Source organism: Nannospalax galili, unplaced genomic scaffold (assembly GCF_000622305.1).
Source record: "Nannospalax galili isolate Female #2095 unplaced genomic scaffold, S.galili_v1.0 scaffold363, whole genome shotgun sequence".
Lineage (NCBI taxonomy): Eukaryota > Metazoa > Chordata > Mammalia > Rodentia > Spalacidae > Nannospalax > Nannospalax galili.
In genome coordinates, this window is record NW_008351176.1 from 869,703 (window position 1) to 883,173 (window position 13,471).

The 13,471-nt window shown below is 46.2% G+C and overlaps 2 protein-coding genes across 9 annotated transcripts in view; both read right to left on the reverse strand.

The window, feature by feature from the left end:
- Rasl10b (RAS like family 10 member B) overlaps positions 1 to 264 on the reverse strand; it is a 12,708-nt gene extending 12,444 nt beyond the window's left edge. Inside the window, exon 1 of the mRNA XM_029553573.1 lies at positions 188 to 264. The gene's annotated coding sequence lies outside the window, so the exon portion shown is untranslated. The remainder of the gene's footprint in view (positions 1 to 187) is intronic.
- A 7,052-nt stretch (positions 265 to 7,316) lies between these two features.
- The window catches only part of Ap2b1 (adaptor related protein complex 2 subunit beta 1), a 126,331-nt gene continuing 120,176 nt past the window's right edge, over positions 7,317 to 13,471 (reverse strand). For 7 of the 8 annotated variants that reach the window (XM_029553583.1, XM_008848130.3, XM_008848134.3 and 4 more), the window contains exon 22: positions 7,317 to 7,794. In XM_029553583.1, coding sequence (XP_029409443.1) covers positions 7,720 to 7,794 — 75 coding nt within the window. In that variant the 3' untranslated portion in view covers positions 7,317 to 7,719. The remainder of the gene's footprint in view (positions 7,795 to 13,471) is intronic. The other variant, XM_008848136.2, reaches the window with a different exon arrangement.

Below are 13,471 nucleotides of genomic sequence, written 5' to 3' on the forward strand. Positions count from 1 at the left end.
TCAGCTGCTCTCCCTGCGGAGCGCGCAGCCCGCTCGCGCCGGTGGAGGGGGAGGCGGGCGCGGTGGGGGGTTCCGCTGGGTCCCCGAGCCCGACGGATTCACTGGGGCATCGCTGGACCAGTTCCTCAATCCCTAACCTCTACCTTCACCTCCCTCCACAGTGTCCCTGTGAGAATGTAGCTCGAACCTGGAGGAGTGGGAGACAGGACGCAAAAGGCCCTCAAGACTCTGACTTCATTTCCAACTGCTGGCCTCAGGTCCTCGCAACCCCCGCCCCGGGCCCCAGTTCCTAGTCCCCTCCTCCCCACGTTCTGTCCTTCTGACCCTTACTAGCCCAGTCAGTGCGTGCCCTGCCCTGGGTGCTGTACATGCAGGTTCTTCTTCCACCCCTGGAGGACGGAGTAAAGGGTGGTCACTCTCAGTTCACTGCCGCAGTGAAAGGCAGACCAGGCTAGCGCCAAGCGAAGCTGATCCCACGCCAAAGCATGACCTCCACTCCTCTAAAGCTGCGGATCCCTCTCCCCTCAGACAGACACTAGCATTTACCTGGCATGAGGGTGCAATCCCTCGAGTATTATTCTAAAGCAGTTGCCGCCAACATTTTATCAATAGCTAACATCCCAGTGTGGTAAGAGCTTTGCCTAAATCCTCAAGTTAAATCCCACAACATTCTGGGAAGTAGATTCTGCTTCTCCCATTTTACAGATGAGCTCACTAAGGTTGAGGGAGACTGAGTAACTTCGCTTACTTAAATGCAAAATGTGGCATACAAAAGGCTGAGTCACTAGCTGGGCAGCTGCTGAAAAGCTCTGCCTGGAGCTCACAGTCCAGCTGGGAGGCCCAAAGTGGAGAAACACCCTATATGTACTGTGTACAAAGTTGAGGGGTTTGGGGGGGTGGTAGAGCAAACGGAGCAACTCTTTAGTGGAGTCAGTGACAGGCTTGGAACTAGTATTGTAGGGGCTTGAGGAGCCAGAGTCCAGGACCTGACCAAAACCAGACTGGAAAAATGGGTTCAGAATAGGCCCTCAAGGGAGTTAAAATGAAGTCTCAAGGCCTGCAAGATGGCTCAGTAGGTAAAGGCACCTGTGGCCAAATCTGCAGACCTGAGTTCAATCCCCAGGACCTATAAGGTGGGAGGATAGAACTGATTCCAGCAAGTTGTTCTCTGACCTCCACCCATGCCATGGCTTGCCCGTGCCCACACACAAACGTTTGTTAAAAAGATGAGGTCTCAAAGGCTCCGTATTAGTAGTTACTTTCCTTATTGCTGTGACAGAGATCTGGCTGGTTTAAGGGTATAGTTTATTGTGGCTGGAAGGCATGGCAGTGGGAATGCAAGGTGATTGGTACGTGTGGGCAGTCAGGAAGTAGAGAGAGAAATGCTGGTGGCTTACTTTTTCCATTTTCCCTTTTATTCAGCCCATGCGATGGTGCCACCCACATTCAGGGTGGGTCTTCCCTCCTCAGTGAAGCCTCTCTGGAAACACCCTCATAGACTATCCTAGAAGTGTGTTTTTCTTAGGTGATTCCAAATCCAGTCAAATAGACAATGAAGATTAACCATCACAGGATCAAATTCCTAGGAGTTTGGACTCAGTACTGTGCCAGATGGATGAGCAACAATGAAGGGCTTTGAAGCAGGGCAGCAGTCAGACTGCATTAAATGCCTCAGGTTAGGGAGAAGAGTCTCTTAGCCATCTCCCAAGAGTCTTCCCCACTGGGGCTGGGACCAGCATCCTCTAAAACTTTTACTGGGGCCCTCCAGCTCTATGGAAGAACCCACTTTCCCTTCCCTGAGATCTGTGTTGTTGTTGGGCATTTTCCCAGTTGCTGTTCCTAGCTCTGTTGTCCAGAAAGCTTGGTGGTTTAGAGCCTGGGTTTCTGCCTTCAGACAAACTGGTATTTGACTCCAGCCCTGGCTCTTACTGTGTAACTGAGGCAAGAAAATGTGAACTTTCTAGATTGTATTGTTTTCCTCTGAAATGCAGATTTGAGTTCTTGTCCCTACAGTTGCTGACAAGAGCATACATGAATGATCCAAGGGGTGTAAAGTCCTTACACAATGCCTAGCATGAGTCTATGTGTGTGGTCTTTCATCTTTTTAGATGCATGACATTATTCTTGGGAGGTTGAACTGCACCACAGCAAAGAACTTCCATTTATTCTAGGTGGGCTCCCAGAGAGCTGGGATTTGGGTTTGAGATGGACTGGTGTCCTAGCTGAAACAGGAACAGCACTTGGGAGGGCAGGGCCCCTCAGAGCGCCACTTTGGGGATGGGTGGGAATCAGATGTTACTGGCTCCAAGGCTCAGGGTGGGTCACTGGCAGCCTCTTAGCTTGATTAAACCATCCAGGACACACTCCTTTCCACTGAATCTGAAAATCATTCTTACCTTGCCTGAGGATCCCAGGCTTTGTTATTCCTCCAGGAGACGGTTCCATTTCAGTCAGAGGGGAACTAGAAATAAGAAATCCAGTAAGGCTCACACTCTTACTTGGCGCTGAGATCCTTAGTGTAGTTTATGAGGGGAATCAAGCCCTACAGTTTATGGGGTCTCATACTAGCCTTCAGTGTATGTCATTTAAAGCAGTTTTTATTTAAAACCAAACATTAGTAGTGTCTTCATAAAGTGCCAAATTTGCCTGAATTTAAGCTAATTCATTTTGGCTTGCTGGGAGCCAATTTAGGCCAAGAACATTGACTCCTAAAGGCCTGTTACTCTCTTCTGTCATTAGTAATACTTTGCCGGGAAAGTTCAAGGGGCCCTGTCCTTCTGCAGCACCTGAGTCCCAGGCAAGGAACTAGACAGAAGACAAAGACCGGATGGAACCTGCTCATCTCGGCCCACCCCTGCTTTATCTGAGCTGAGGAACCCCACTGAGATTTCCGAGGCTGGCTGTGAACAGAGCATGAATGCAATAAGGAAAGCCAGAGGCTCATCTTGAACCTCACCCTTCAATACCAACACAGCAGGGAAGGGAGCAGTACACTTTCTTAGCTTGTGCTGAGGTTCTGCCCAAAGGAGGGTGGATCGTAAGAGTTGGCTGTCTTGTCCCAAAACAATGTTCCTAAAAACAGTGCTTGAAAGCCACTTCTCTAAGAATCTAGGTCTGTCTGACCAATCCCCAAATGAACCTTTTCCCTTGTTGGCAGCATCAAGACTGGCAGGGCAAAAGCTAAACGAGAAACCGAGAGGCAAGTTTGGAGCCAACTCGGAAACTTTTCAAGAAACATCCTTGTTGCTAATACCATGCCTGGGGGCTGGCTGGGATTCTAGGATTAGTGTTCAGGAGACAGAAATGGGTAACAACGGGGGAGGTGTGATCTTCCCAGTGCCATACCAGGTATTAAAATAAACAGGCTCTCTTGCCTCTTGCAGAGCCGAGGGTGGCAGGGACAAATCTGGGTCCAAGCAAAATAAAGAAAAGCATTAATGCATGAGGCAGGAGGGCGGAAGGCCTAGACCTGGGAGTCCACAGAAACAATGTACCTGAGGTCTCAGTATTCCTTAGGTCTCAGTGTTCCTTAGTTCCCATCCTAGGGCAGAGAACAGTGCAATGTCAGGTCTAAGTCTGGGGTGGCTTAGCAAAGCTGGATGTGGTGAGAGCCGAGGGAGGAGAGAATCTTCTATGGAGTGAAGGCCACTGTAGTATAGCCAGACTGGTGCCACACCTCCCCTAAAAAAAGAGGGGATGGGCCGGGCACGGTGGCACACGCCTTTAATCCCAGGTCAGATGGGGCTACAGGGAGACCCTGTCTCAAAAAGACCACACACACACACAAAGCAGGGGATGGAGGCCATGATGAATTCATGAGATGGGCAAGGGAACAGGAAAGGCAGGTATCATGGATACGGACTGTTTTGCCATTTTTCCCCTGCCACAAGAACACACGTAATACTGTACACAAGTGTGGGTGAACAAGCACAAGTAATTCTTAACCAGTGATTCTTAACTGGCTGAACATTATTAACCTCGGGGATTCAACTTTTTTAAAAATTAGCTTTTATTCATTTAGTGTATGAATAAGTCAGAGGACAACTTTTGGGAGTTGGTTCTCTCCTACCATGTAAGTCCTGGGGATCTAACTCAGGTAGTCAGGCTTGGCAGACAGATGCCTTTACCAACAGAGCCATCTTGCCTGCTAGGGATTTTTTTTTTTAATGTAGATTTTTCTAGTCCCCATTTGTCATTTCTGCAAGCTCTCCAGGTGACATGCTCCTGAGCTGAGTCTCTCTGGGGGCTTCCCTTGAGCTTATCCCGCTAGAGCTCTACTGCTATTTAGATCTCTGACCCTCAACTTCAACTATGATACCTGATCTTTTTCCTTTCCAGGTGTTACTCCTATACTTCCTGGCAGCCCAGCAAAGGTTCCTAGTTGCCAGAGGCAGTTCATTCAGTGTCTACATACTACAAGGTACTACTTGGAGCACCTACTAAGTGCTGCTATCTATACATTTTTGTGCTGTGCTGGTGAAAGAATTGCAAACACTTGTCCAATGGGGTCCCTCTCTAGGTTCTTACCCTACCTGCAGGTTGTGGGAGACTTCAGTGGCTGTCAGCTCATCAAAACACACGTGCCCCCAGCAAGACAAATGCAATTCATTAGTCTTACTGCTTGGGAAGCTTGCTTTAAGCAGTGGCAATCCTACTCAATGGGAAACATACAGGCCCTTAGGTCCAAGAAACTTTTGCACCTGAGTGTAAAATGATACATCCTGGGTTATCAGAAACTGTGGAGCAGCTCAGCTACTGGGTGTGCTGGCAGGCATGGACAAATCTGAAAAAGCCACTGCCAGTCTACCTGGTGCTCCAGGACACCTGTTAGGGCAGATGGGTTTCTCTCACACCTATAGTGGTGGTGGTTTGAGACTTGGCCAACAGGAGCCTCCCTGAGGTGTATATATATAATTTTTCCAAGTCAACTGTGATTTCATTTGGCTGAACCCTGGGAGGGCTAGGGCCATTTTTTTAAAAGATGTTTTAAGGGAATGGCTACAAATGCTCTGTTCCTCCCCAGGCCAGTCATGTTTTGTTTGGAGTGTCAGAGTTCTGGGAACAAAGTACATACCACAAACTTTGTTTTGTGTAAATGAGTTTATTGACGAATACACAAGGTCAAGCCTCGCCCCCCCCAAACCGCCCTCTTCCCAAGAACAGATCCCAGTAAGAACAGAAGAGCAATTCTTAGGGCAACCTTTACCCTCTCCATATCTGGCTCGTGTTGCAAGTGTCACAACACAGACACACAGACCAGGCTTGGGTGAGGGCAGACACTCAGCTCTGGGTATGCTTGCTTTCCTTGCCCTCTGTATGCCCCTTGGCATCACAGACATACTTAGGCTGAGGAGAGGGGATACAGGGCAAACTCCCCCAATCTGGTCAAGTTTGAAAGGGGCCCACAGGGAAGCTGTGGCAGAGGCAACAGGCTGTCTCTTTAGGAGAGGTCCTTTCATATGACCCAGAGTCCCTCCCTAACTCTGGCTGGGATGTGAAATGGGAGGTGGTCTCCCCAAGGAAGGGTAGGGTGGGGATCCATCACAGATTGGCTCAGTTAGGCCAGCAGAGAACAGCAGCTGTTATCTATCACTGGTGGAGAGGGGGAGAGAAGCCTCAGTTTCAGGGGTCGCAGGACATATCCTGGCATAAAATTGTGTTCTCTCTGCTTGCCCTGACACACGTTTCCTTCTGGAACTACAGTTTGCTTTGAAATGAGAACATTGTGTTTGTAGTGTGAACCCCTTACACTACTTGTATCCAACTGACTCCATGAATGAGTACCAAGAAGGGAACTTTATCAACTTGCTTTTCCACCACACCTATCACTAACCTACCGCTTCCCACATACAACCCTGTTCTGTTTCCTATTCCCAGCATGCTTGAGGGGTGGTGAGAGATATATTTCCTTTCCATCACCCAGCAATTTTCTTAAAGGTTAAGGTTTAAGAAACTGCCCAATGCCCCACAAACTTTGCAACTGGAAGGAAATGGTCATTCCAGACACATCATGGGGGGTAGGGGGAAGCCCTGGTTTCTGCTCTAATTTTCTATAATTCCTTCCTCTGAGTCCAGTGCACTAGGTCTCAGTTCAACATGAGGTCTCTGGACCCTGGCATGCCTTTGACTTGAGCAGTGAATTCTGAGAAGAGTTGTCTGGGTCATGAACCTTGAATACCAGGTGCCAGGTTCTGCAACAAGTACCCACACATCAAACAGTGTGAACAATGCTGAGCAGGATAATGTCTTGGGCATGAGGCATTCTTTGACGAATCAGACCCGGTATATTAAAGGAGGGGACTTCACATGCCCCAGTCTTTTGAAGATGACAAGGTTTACTTGATATAATGGGTTGACCATAATTTGCTTTGGAACTTGAGTAACATGGGTGAAGAATAGGTCAGAGAGCTGAAGGGATAATGAGAATTTGCAGTATCTCTAAGCTCACGTCCTCTCTACACCCACCTGTTGGTCTCAAGAACTGTGGCTCCAGGAGCACATGGAAAATGTCAGCTCCACTTTCACTCTGTCACCTGGATGCACTGTCAGGAAACTGAAAAGATGTCTGCTGCCACCCGATACCAATGAATGGATGGGGCACCAAACTTTTGTACGGAGTATGTGAAGAGCCACAAAGCAGGCGGAGGAAAAGCAAAGGCTTTGAGGAAAAGAACAGCAATGAGACAGTCCCACAGGGGAGCAGCTGATGGAGCTTCAGGAGCCAGCCTCAGCTCTGCTAGTCAACAGCTGAGAGGCCTTGGCAATAATGAACTTTTCCCCTTTAATCTTTCTCCTTTGTAAAAAACAGGGTTGGATAAGTCAGTAAAGTCTGCTTCAACCCTAAAAGTCTGATTTTAGATCTGAACTGGCCCTGAGAAACAGGGAAAATGGTCTTAGGGCACTTTGGTTCCTGTTCATCTCTACTCAACTTCATTATCAATGTAATTACTATCAGCTCGGCGGAAGGGAATGTAGACAGTCCTCACTTCTCTCAGCTTTGGTGCTGACATGGGTCCCAGCACTCTACATCATTCAATGAACACCACCATTGCCAAGCACAGAGTCATCAAATGAGATGACAGCATGGGGCTGAAGGGAATTCAAAGGCTTGGCCAAGAAAGGAATTTGGACGGGGAGGAAAAAGGGAAAATCCAAATGACCAGGGACGGGGTTGCCACAGACAGGAGAACCCCTGAGAGCAGGTGCTCCCTGCAACTCCCGCTCTAAGACTGGTTGATGATCATCAGTTGTTTAACACTTTCTACTTGGTATACTACCTCAATTTCTTATATGTACAAAAATATAAAACAATAAAGTGCAGTTTATGTTTCAGTGACACTTTTCCTTGCTTTAATATTTGTTGCCTTTTTCTGCTTTTGAAATGAGCTTTCGATGACAAAATATCAAGCTACACTCAAAAGAGAGTGTAGAAAAAGCTAGCCATTGCACAGCATGGAGACGCCCACAAGTAAGAACAGAGAGCAGCAGTAGGTGGCAAGAGGCGGGAAGTGACTGAAGCAGTGGTTACAAATGTTCACAGGAAGCTAAAACTATACAACGGGGTGAACTCTAATATCAGTACAGGGCAGACTGGTCACTACCTGGGTGGGTGTCGTATTGTTTGGGCTCAGGTTCTACACAGCAGTACAATTTCTTCCAGTTAAAGAGTTCTTGGTTTGCACCGATTACAGGGTGGCTGGACGATACTGGACCAGTTTATTAGTTTTTCAAAATGCTGTCGTAGACCTGGTAGATGTATTGAGAGACTTCAGGAGCTCTACACTTCAGTGACAGCTGTGAAGAGGAAAAGGAGAAGGGAAATTAGCATGGAAGACGGCAATAGCTCTAGAGGTACCCAAGCATGCTGGGGTCAAGATAACTTCTGACATACTGGGAGAGACCTTCTATGACTGCAGCAGTCAAACGAAGAGTTCATGTTACTAAGTACCACGGATTTCAGAATTTTAATTTTGTCAATGCCAAGCTGTGTGCTGTGCTTCTACAACATCCTGTGTGGCTCCTACAAGGTAAAGGAGTATCTACACTACAGATATCAAAGCCTCTGACTGCAGGTGAGTCACTGTTCTGAGGTTTTGCCAGGAACCATGGGATTAATGGCCATCTGGTGAAACCCAAGTAAGGGGTCTCTTCCGGCATTTCAGCTGCTGACCTCAGTTCCTAGGTCTGATGAGGATGGATCTTTCAGGAGGACAAAGAATCTAGTTAAGTAGAGATGTAAGATTGGTCCTTTCAGGATTACTGAGGAGTACACAGACATGGGAGGAAGGTGAGGGCACAAAGACACAGCAAAACTGGACAGCAGTTCATGCCAGTCACTTAGAGGCATTTTTTCCCTCTTTACACAGGAAAATCAGGTATTTCTCTTTTGGTCTTTTTGAGATGGTCTCCCTGTAGCCACAGCTGGCCTGGATTTGCTATGAAGATCAGGCTGGCCTTGAACTCACAGAGATCCACCTGCCTCTGCCTCCTGAGTGCTGGGATTAAAGGTGTGCACTACCACGTCCAGCAAAAATCAGATATTTCTGATAACACTCTATTCCTCTACCATCATTTCTTTTTCTAGTCCAACAAGTACCAAATTAAATGTCAATATACAAAATACATTCAGCAACTAGAAAATTTAATGTAGATATATTTTGTATGACTGACATTATGGGAGATTAAGAAAGTTATCATTAACAGTATTTTGCTGTAATTTTCCTTTTTTTTTATTTTGGGGGTCTTTTTTGAGACAGGGTCTCTCTGCAGCCCCAGCTGTCCTGGAACTCACTATGTAGACCAGGCTGGCCTTGATTTCACAGAGATCCACCTGCCTCTGCCTCCCAAGTGCTGGGATTAAAGGCGTGCACCGCAACACCCGGCAATTTTACCTTTTATTCTCCCACAAAGATTGGATGATTTATCAGTACCCAAGGTGAAAATATTTTTGAAGAAAGGCAAAAAAGGCATTGCTCGCTGGGTGTGGTGGTGCACACCTCTAATCTCAGCACTTATTTGCAAGGCAGAAGCAGGCAGATCTCTGTGAGATCAAGGCAAGCAGAGCATTTCAGGTGATCAGGGGCTACAGGGAGACCCTGTCTCAAGGAAAATAAAATCAAACACTGCCGCCTTTAAAAAAAACAATGAAAAAGGAGGCATTGGTCAACCCTGATTCTCCTAAAAATAGAAAACACACACAGGGCTGGGGAGATGGCTCAGTAGGTAAAGTGGTTGCTGCACAAGCATGAGAACCTGATTCTGATCACTCACAAAAAAACTAGGTGCAGCAGCACAGCATGGGGGAAGTAGAAACAGGAAGATCCCTGGAGCTTAGTCTAGCTAAATTGGGAGCACTCACATGCGTGCAGACACACACACACACACACACATACATTCAAACAGGTATACACACATATAAAATAAAACAAATCCAAAGAACAGTACAAGATACTCTATTCAAAGGTTTTAAAAAAGAATTTGTGTTTGTGCACACATGTGTACCACGGTACATGTATGAAGGTCAGAATAGGTCCCGGGGATTGAACTCAGGTTGTCAGGTGCCTTTACCAGCTGCGCTATCTCACCAGATTATTAGTTACTCTTCTGTTGCCGTGATAGAAACACTGACCAAAGCAATTTACAGAAGGAAAAGTTTGAGCTTACAGTTTCAAAGGGGTGAGTCCAGCATGGCAGGGAAGCATGGTGGCAGAGGTGGCTGGAGGAGGAGCAGAAGCTAAGCTCTACATCTTCAAGCAGGCACAGGAAGCAAGAGAGCAACTGGAGATCTGGCAAGGCTTAAAAACTCTCTAAGCCCGTCCCCAGTGATGTGCTTCCTCCAGCATAGCCACAGCTTTAAGACCTCCCGAAACAGCACCACCAACTGGGGACAAAAATGTCCAAATACTTGGAGCCTATGGGAGACATTCTCATTCAAACCACCATACCTGCCCATCATTTAAAGTTTTAATAGTCAGTCTTCTGCTGGATACCTTTAGTGTCAACTTGACACACCTGGGTTGAGGGAACCTCAATTGGGGAATTGCCTCCATTGGACTGGCCTGTGGCCATGTCTGTGGGGCATCTTCTTGATTGTTGTGTGATGTGGGAGAGCCCAGCCCACTGTAGGTGGTGCCACCTCTGGGCAGGTGGGCCTGTGTTGCCTAAGAAAGCAGGCTGAGCAGGGGCCAGGGGAGCAAGTCAGTAAGCAGTGTTCCTCCATGGCCTGTGCTCCAGCTCCTGCCTCCAGGTTCTTGCCCCGAGTTCCTACCTTGGGCTCCCTGATGAACTGTGACTCAGAAGATGTAAGCTGAATAAACCCTTTCCGCCCCAAGTTGGTAGTGGTCAGAGTATTTTGTCACAGCTATGAAGAGACAAACTAGAACAGGTCTCTAAGCTATTCACAAAACTACTGTTTTAGTATCAGTTATGTAGATAGTACTGATATATGTAAAAAACAAGTAAAATCACAGATATGTGTAGAAAAGAGCTAAGAGTTCCCTTCCATGGTTCAAGTTTCAGCTTTAGTTATTTCCCTGACCTTTACTTGAGGATCTTGCCTGCAACCATTACTGCATTTTTTTGTTTTTGGTGTGTGTACATGTATGTATGCAGGTGTGAGGCTGAACTGGAGGCCTTCTTCAACTGTACTTATTTATGCTGAATTTATTCCTAGGCCAGAAGTTTTTTGTAGCTAGTGAACATGACTGGTGGGGTTAGGGTAGGTTCAGCACTGGGTGAGTCTTCAGGAGTGCAGGGCTTGCCATTTATTTAGGAGACCACATCTGGCTATCTGACCCCACAGCTATCAGGAATGAGCCATTTTTCAGCTACCATGTCTTCAAATTCACCTGCATTAATCTTAGTGAAGTTTTAGTTCTTCAAAATATGGATCTTCTGTAGCCAGGGAATGTCAACTTAGCCCTGCACAGGGTCTCAACCATGTGTCTTCTTCTGCAGCTTGGTGGGTATGGACATCGTTGACCTGGTCAGTGTGAACCTGGACCACTGTACCCTGGGGTTTCTCAAAGACTCCCTCATAGAACTGTCTGGAGACTGTTAGCCCCAGCACAGGATAATATTATGCAGATGATGTGAAAAGGGTAGAGTGAACTGGCTCAGCAAACTTACCTAAGTTACTCCATTTTGTTCAGAGCCATTTTAGCAGCAACTTTGCTCCACACCAAAAGGAAAAGGGGGGCAACCTTGGGTCTGGGGAAATTGTCCTAGCCATGAACCATGGAATGTGCTAATTCCAGACATTTTTCATCTGGCTAACCAGCTTGTTTTCACTTCTGTAATCTACTCGCTATTTTGGGTCACCTTGACACAGAGCATAAGACCACCCTTGTTGTCATGTTACTGTGTGACCACCCAGTAACTGCTGATTCCAGCTTTCTTACTATACTTGTTATGGCTAGGGAGTTGACTAATTTTAAAATTACGAAGTTGACTGCCAAGTTATATGACTGTATCACTTGTCTGTATAATGTTGGTTGTTGATTAATAGATTCAAAGTTCTGCTATGTTGTACAAACCTGATTGGTTCACAAACATCTTGTTTGAATAATATTTCTGTAATCCTATAAAAACTCTGACCCAACAATCATAAGGGCTGCTTCTACTCCCAAGATAGACAGCCCGGCCGGTTGAAAATTAAAGTTTACCTTGCTACTTTTCTTAAAGTGGTGTTGGTGATATTTTGCGAACTTCATCCTATAACACAGAGCTTTACTTGAATATGAAAGCTATTTTTGCCAAAATGCTTTTAATTTTTTTTTTCTTTTTTAATTTATGTGTATGAATTTTCTGCCTGGATGTAAGTGCACCTGTGTCATGTAATGCCCACAGAGCGTAGAAGGGGGGGTTGGATCCCTTGGAACTGAAGTTATGGATGATTGTTAGCTGCCTTGTGAGTACTGGGAACCAAACCCAGGTCCCCTGCAAGAGAAGCCAGTGCTTTTAGCTGCTGAGCCATCTCTTCAGCCTCCTTTGCCCATGTACTCATTGGCACAAATACAGGCAGCCTCTAGGGCTTCAGGGGGCAGTTACTCATACTTATCTCATACCAGGTGGCTACAAACTGTGTTTCTCCCCTTTTGCCTTCTTCTATCACAGATCAAAGAGGCAGATCTTGGCATTAGGCTTCTTGGCAGAAGCAAGACTTAGGTAAGACTTGTTCTTATAATACCAATAACACTGGGCAGGGTGGCAGTCCATGATAACATTAAGATCTTTGTGGCATACTAGAGGAAAAGACTAAATAATAAGTTTATATTATTTCAGGGATATCTTTTTCTCCTGTATACTCTTCTAGTTTAGGGATAATTTGTTCCCTGTCCCTAAGGGTTATCTCAGTGTGCCATGGGTGTTCATATATGGGTTAATCTGACTGTGGACTCTGCTGTAGGGTAACATATCCTGGGGCTTTGTTCACCTGGAAGTGAAGACCTAATGATCACAGAATCCACATCTATAGCCTTAGCTTCAGCATCACCCTCTCCACTTCTAAGCCTGTGCAGCAAAAATTCAGCAATTCTTTTTAGGTCACCAATCCTGTGTTCAGGCCCACTGTGTGGCTTAGGCACATCTACCAACTCTACCACTGCAATACAGAATGACACATTGTTTTTGTAAAGTGTCAATTTTAGATATTTGGTGGCTTTTCTGCTCTGTACACCTTTGATGGTCTGAGTACTTCTAAGTGTTCTTAAAGTGCATGTGAAGACCTGAATCTCTTGCTTCCCATGCTTGTTTTCTGGATCAAGTGAATAGAGATCATTTTTGTAGATCTCCTCAGGTTGCTTATGGGAAGAGCTCACTCTTTTTTTTTTTTTTTTTTTTTTTTTTTTTTTGAGACAGGGTCTCCCTGTAGCCCCAGTTGGCCTTTTAACTCACTATGTAGACCAGGCTAGCCTCGAACTCACAGAGATCTGCCTGCCTCTGCCTCCCGAGAGCTGGGATTAAAGGCATGAGCTACCATGCCTGGCTCTATTATTTCTTATAGCTGCTTGTGAATCTACAAACATCAAAATAAATTTAAAGAATATAGGAGACAATGTCTTTCACTGAGTGAATAAAGAACCCACACTTGATGGATACAGTTGATTAGTATGTGAGTATAAAAAAGGCAAACAATAGGTACATGTTAGTAGCCTGATAGAGGGCAAGGGTATTAAGGAGAGTGCAAAAACTAATCTCAAAAAGTTATATGGGAGGCTGGGAGATGGCTAAGTGGAAGCACCTGCTGTGCAAGCAGGAGGACCAGAGTTTGAATCTCCATCACCTTCATAAAGGGTAGGTGGGCATGGTTGGCTGCTTATAATTCCAGTGCTTGGAAGGGGGGTCCCCAGAGTAAGGTGGCTAGCCAGATTAGTTGCACTGATGAGCTCTGGGTTCACCTGAGAGACCCTGCCTCAACGAATAGGTGGAGAGTTATCACGAAGTCAGCCTCAGGCTTCCACATGAATGTTGT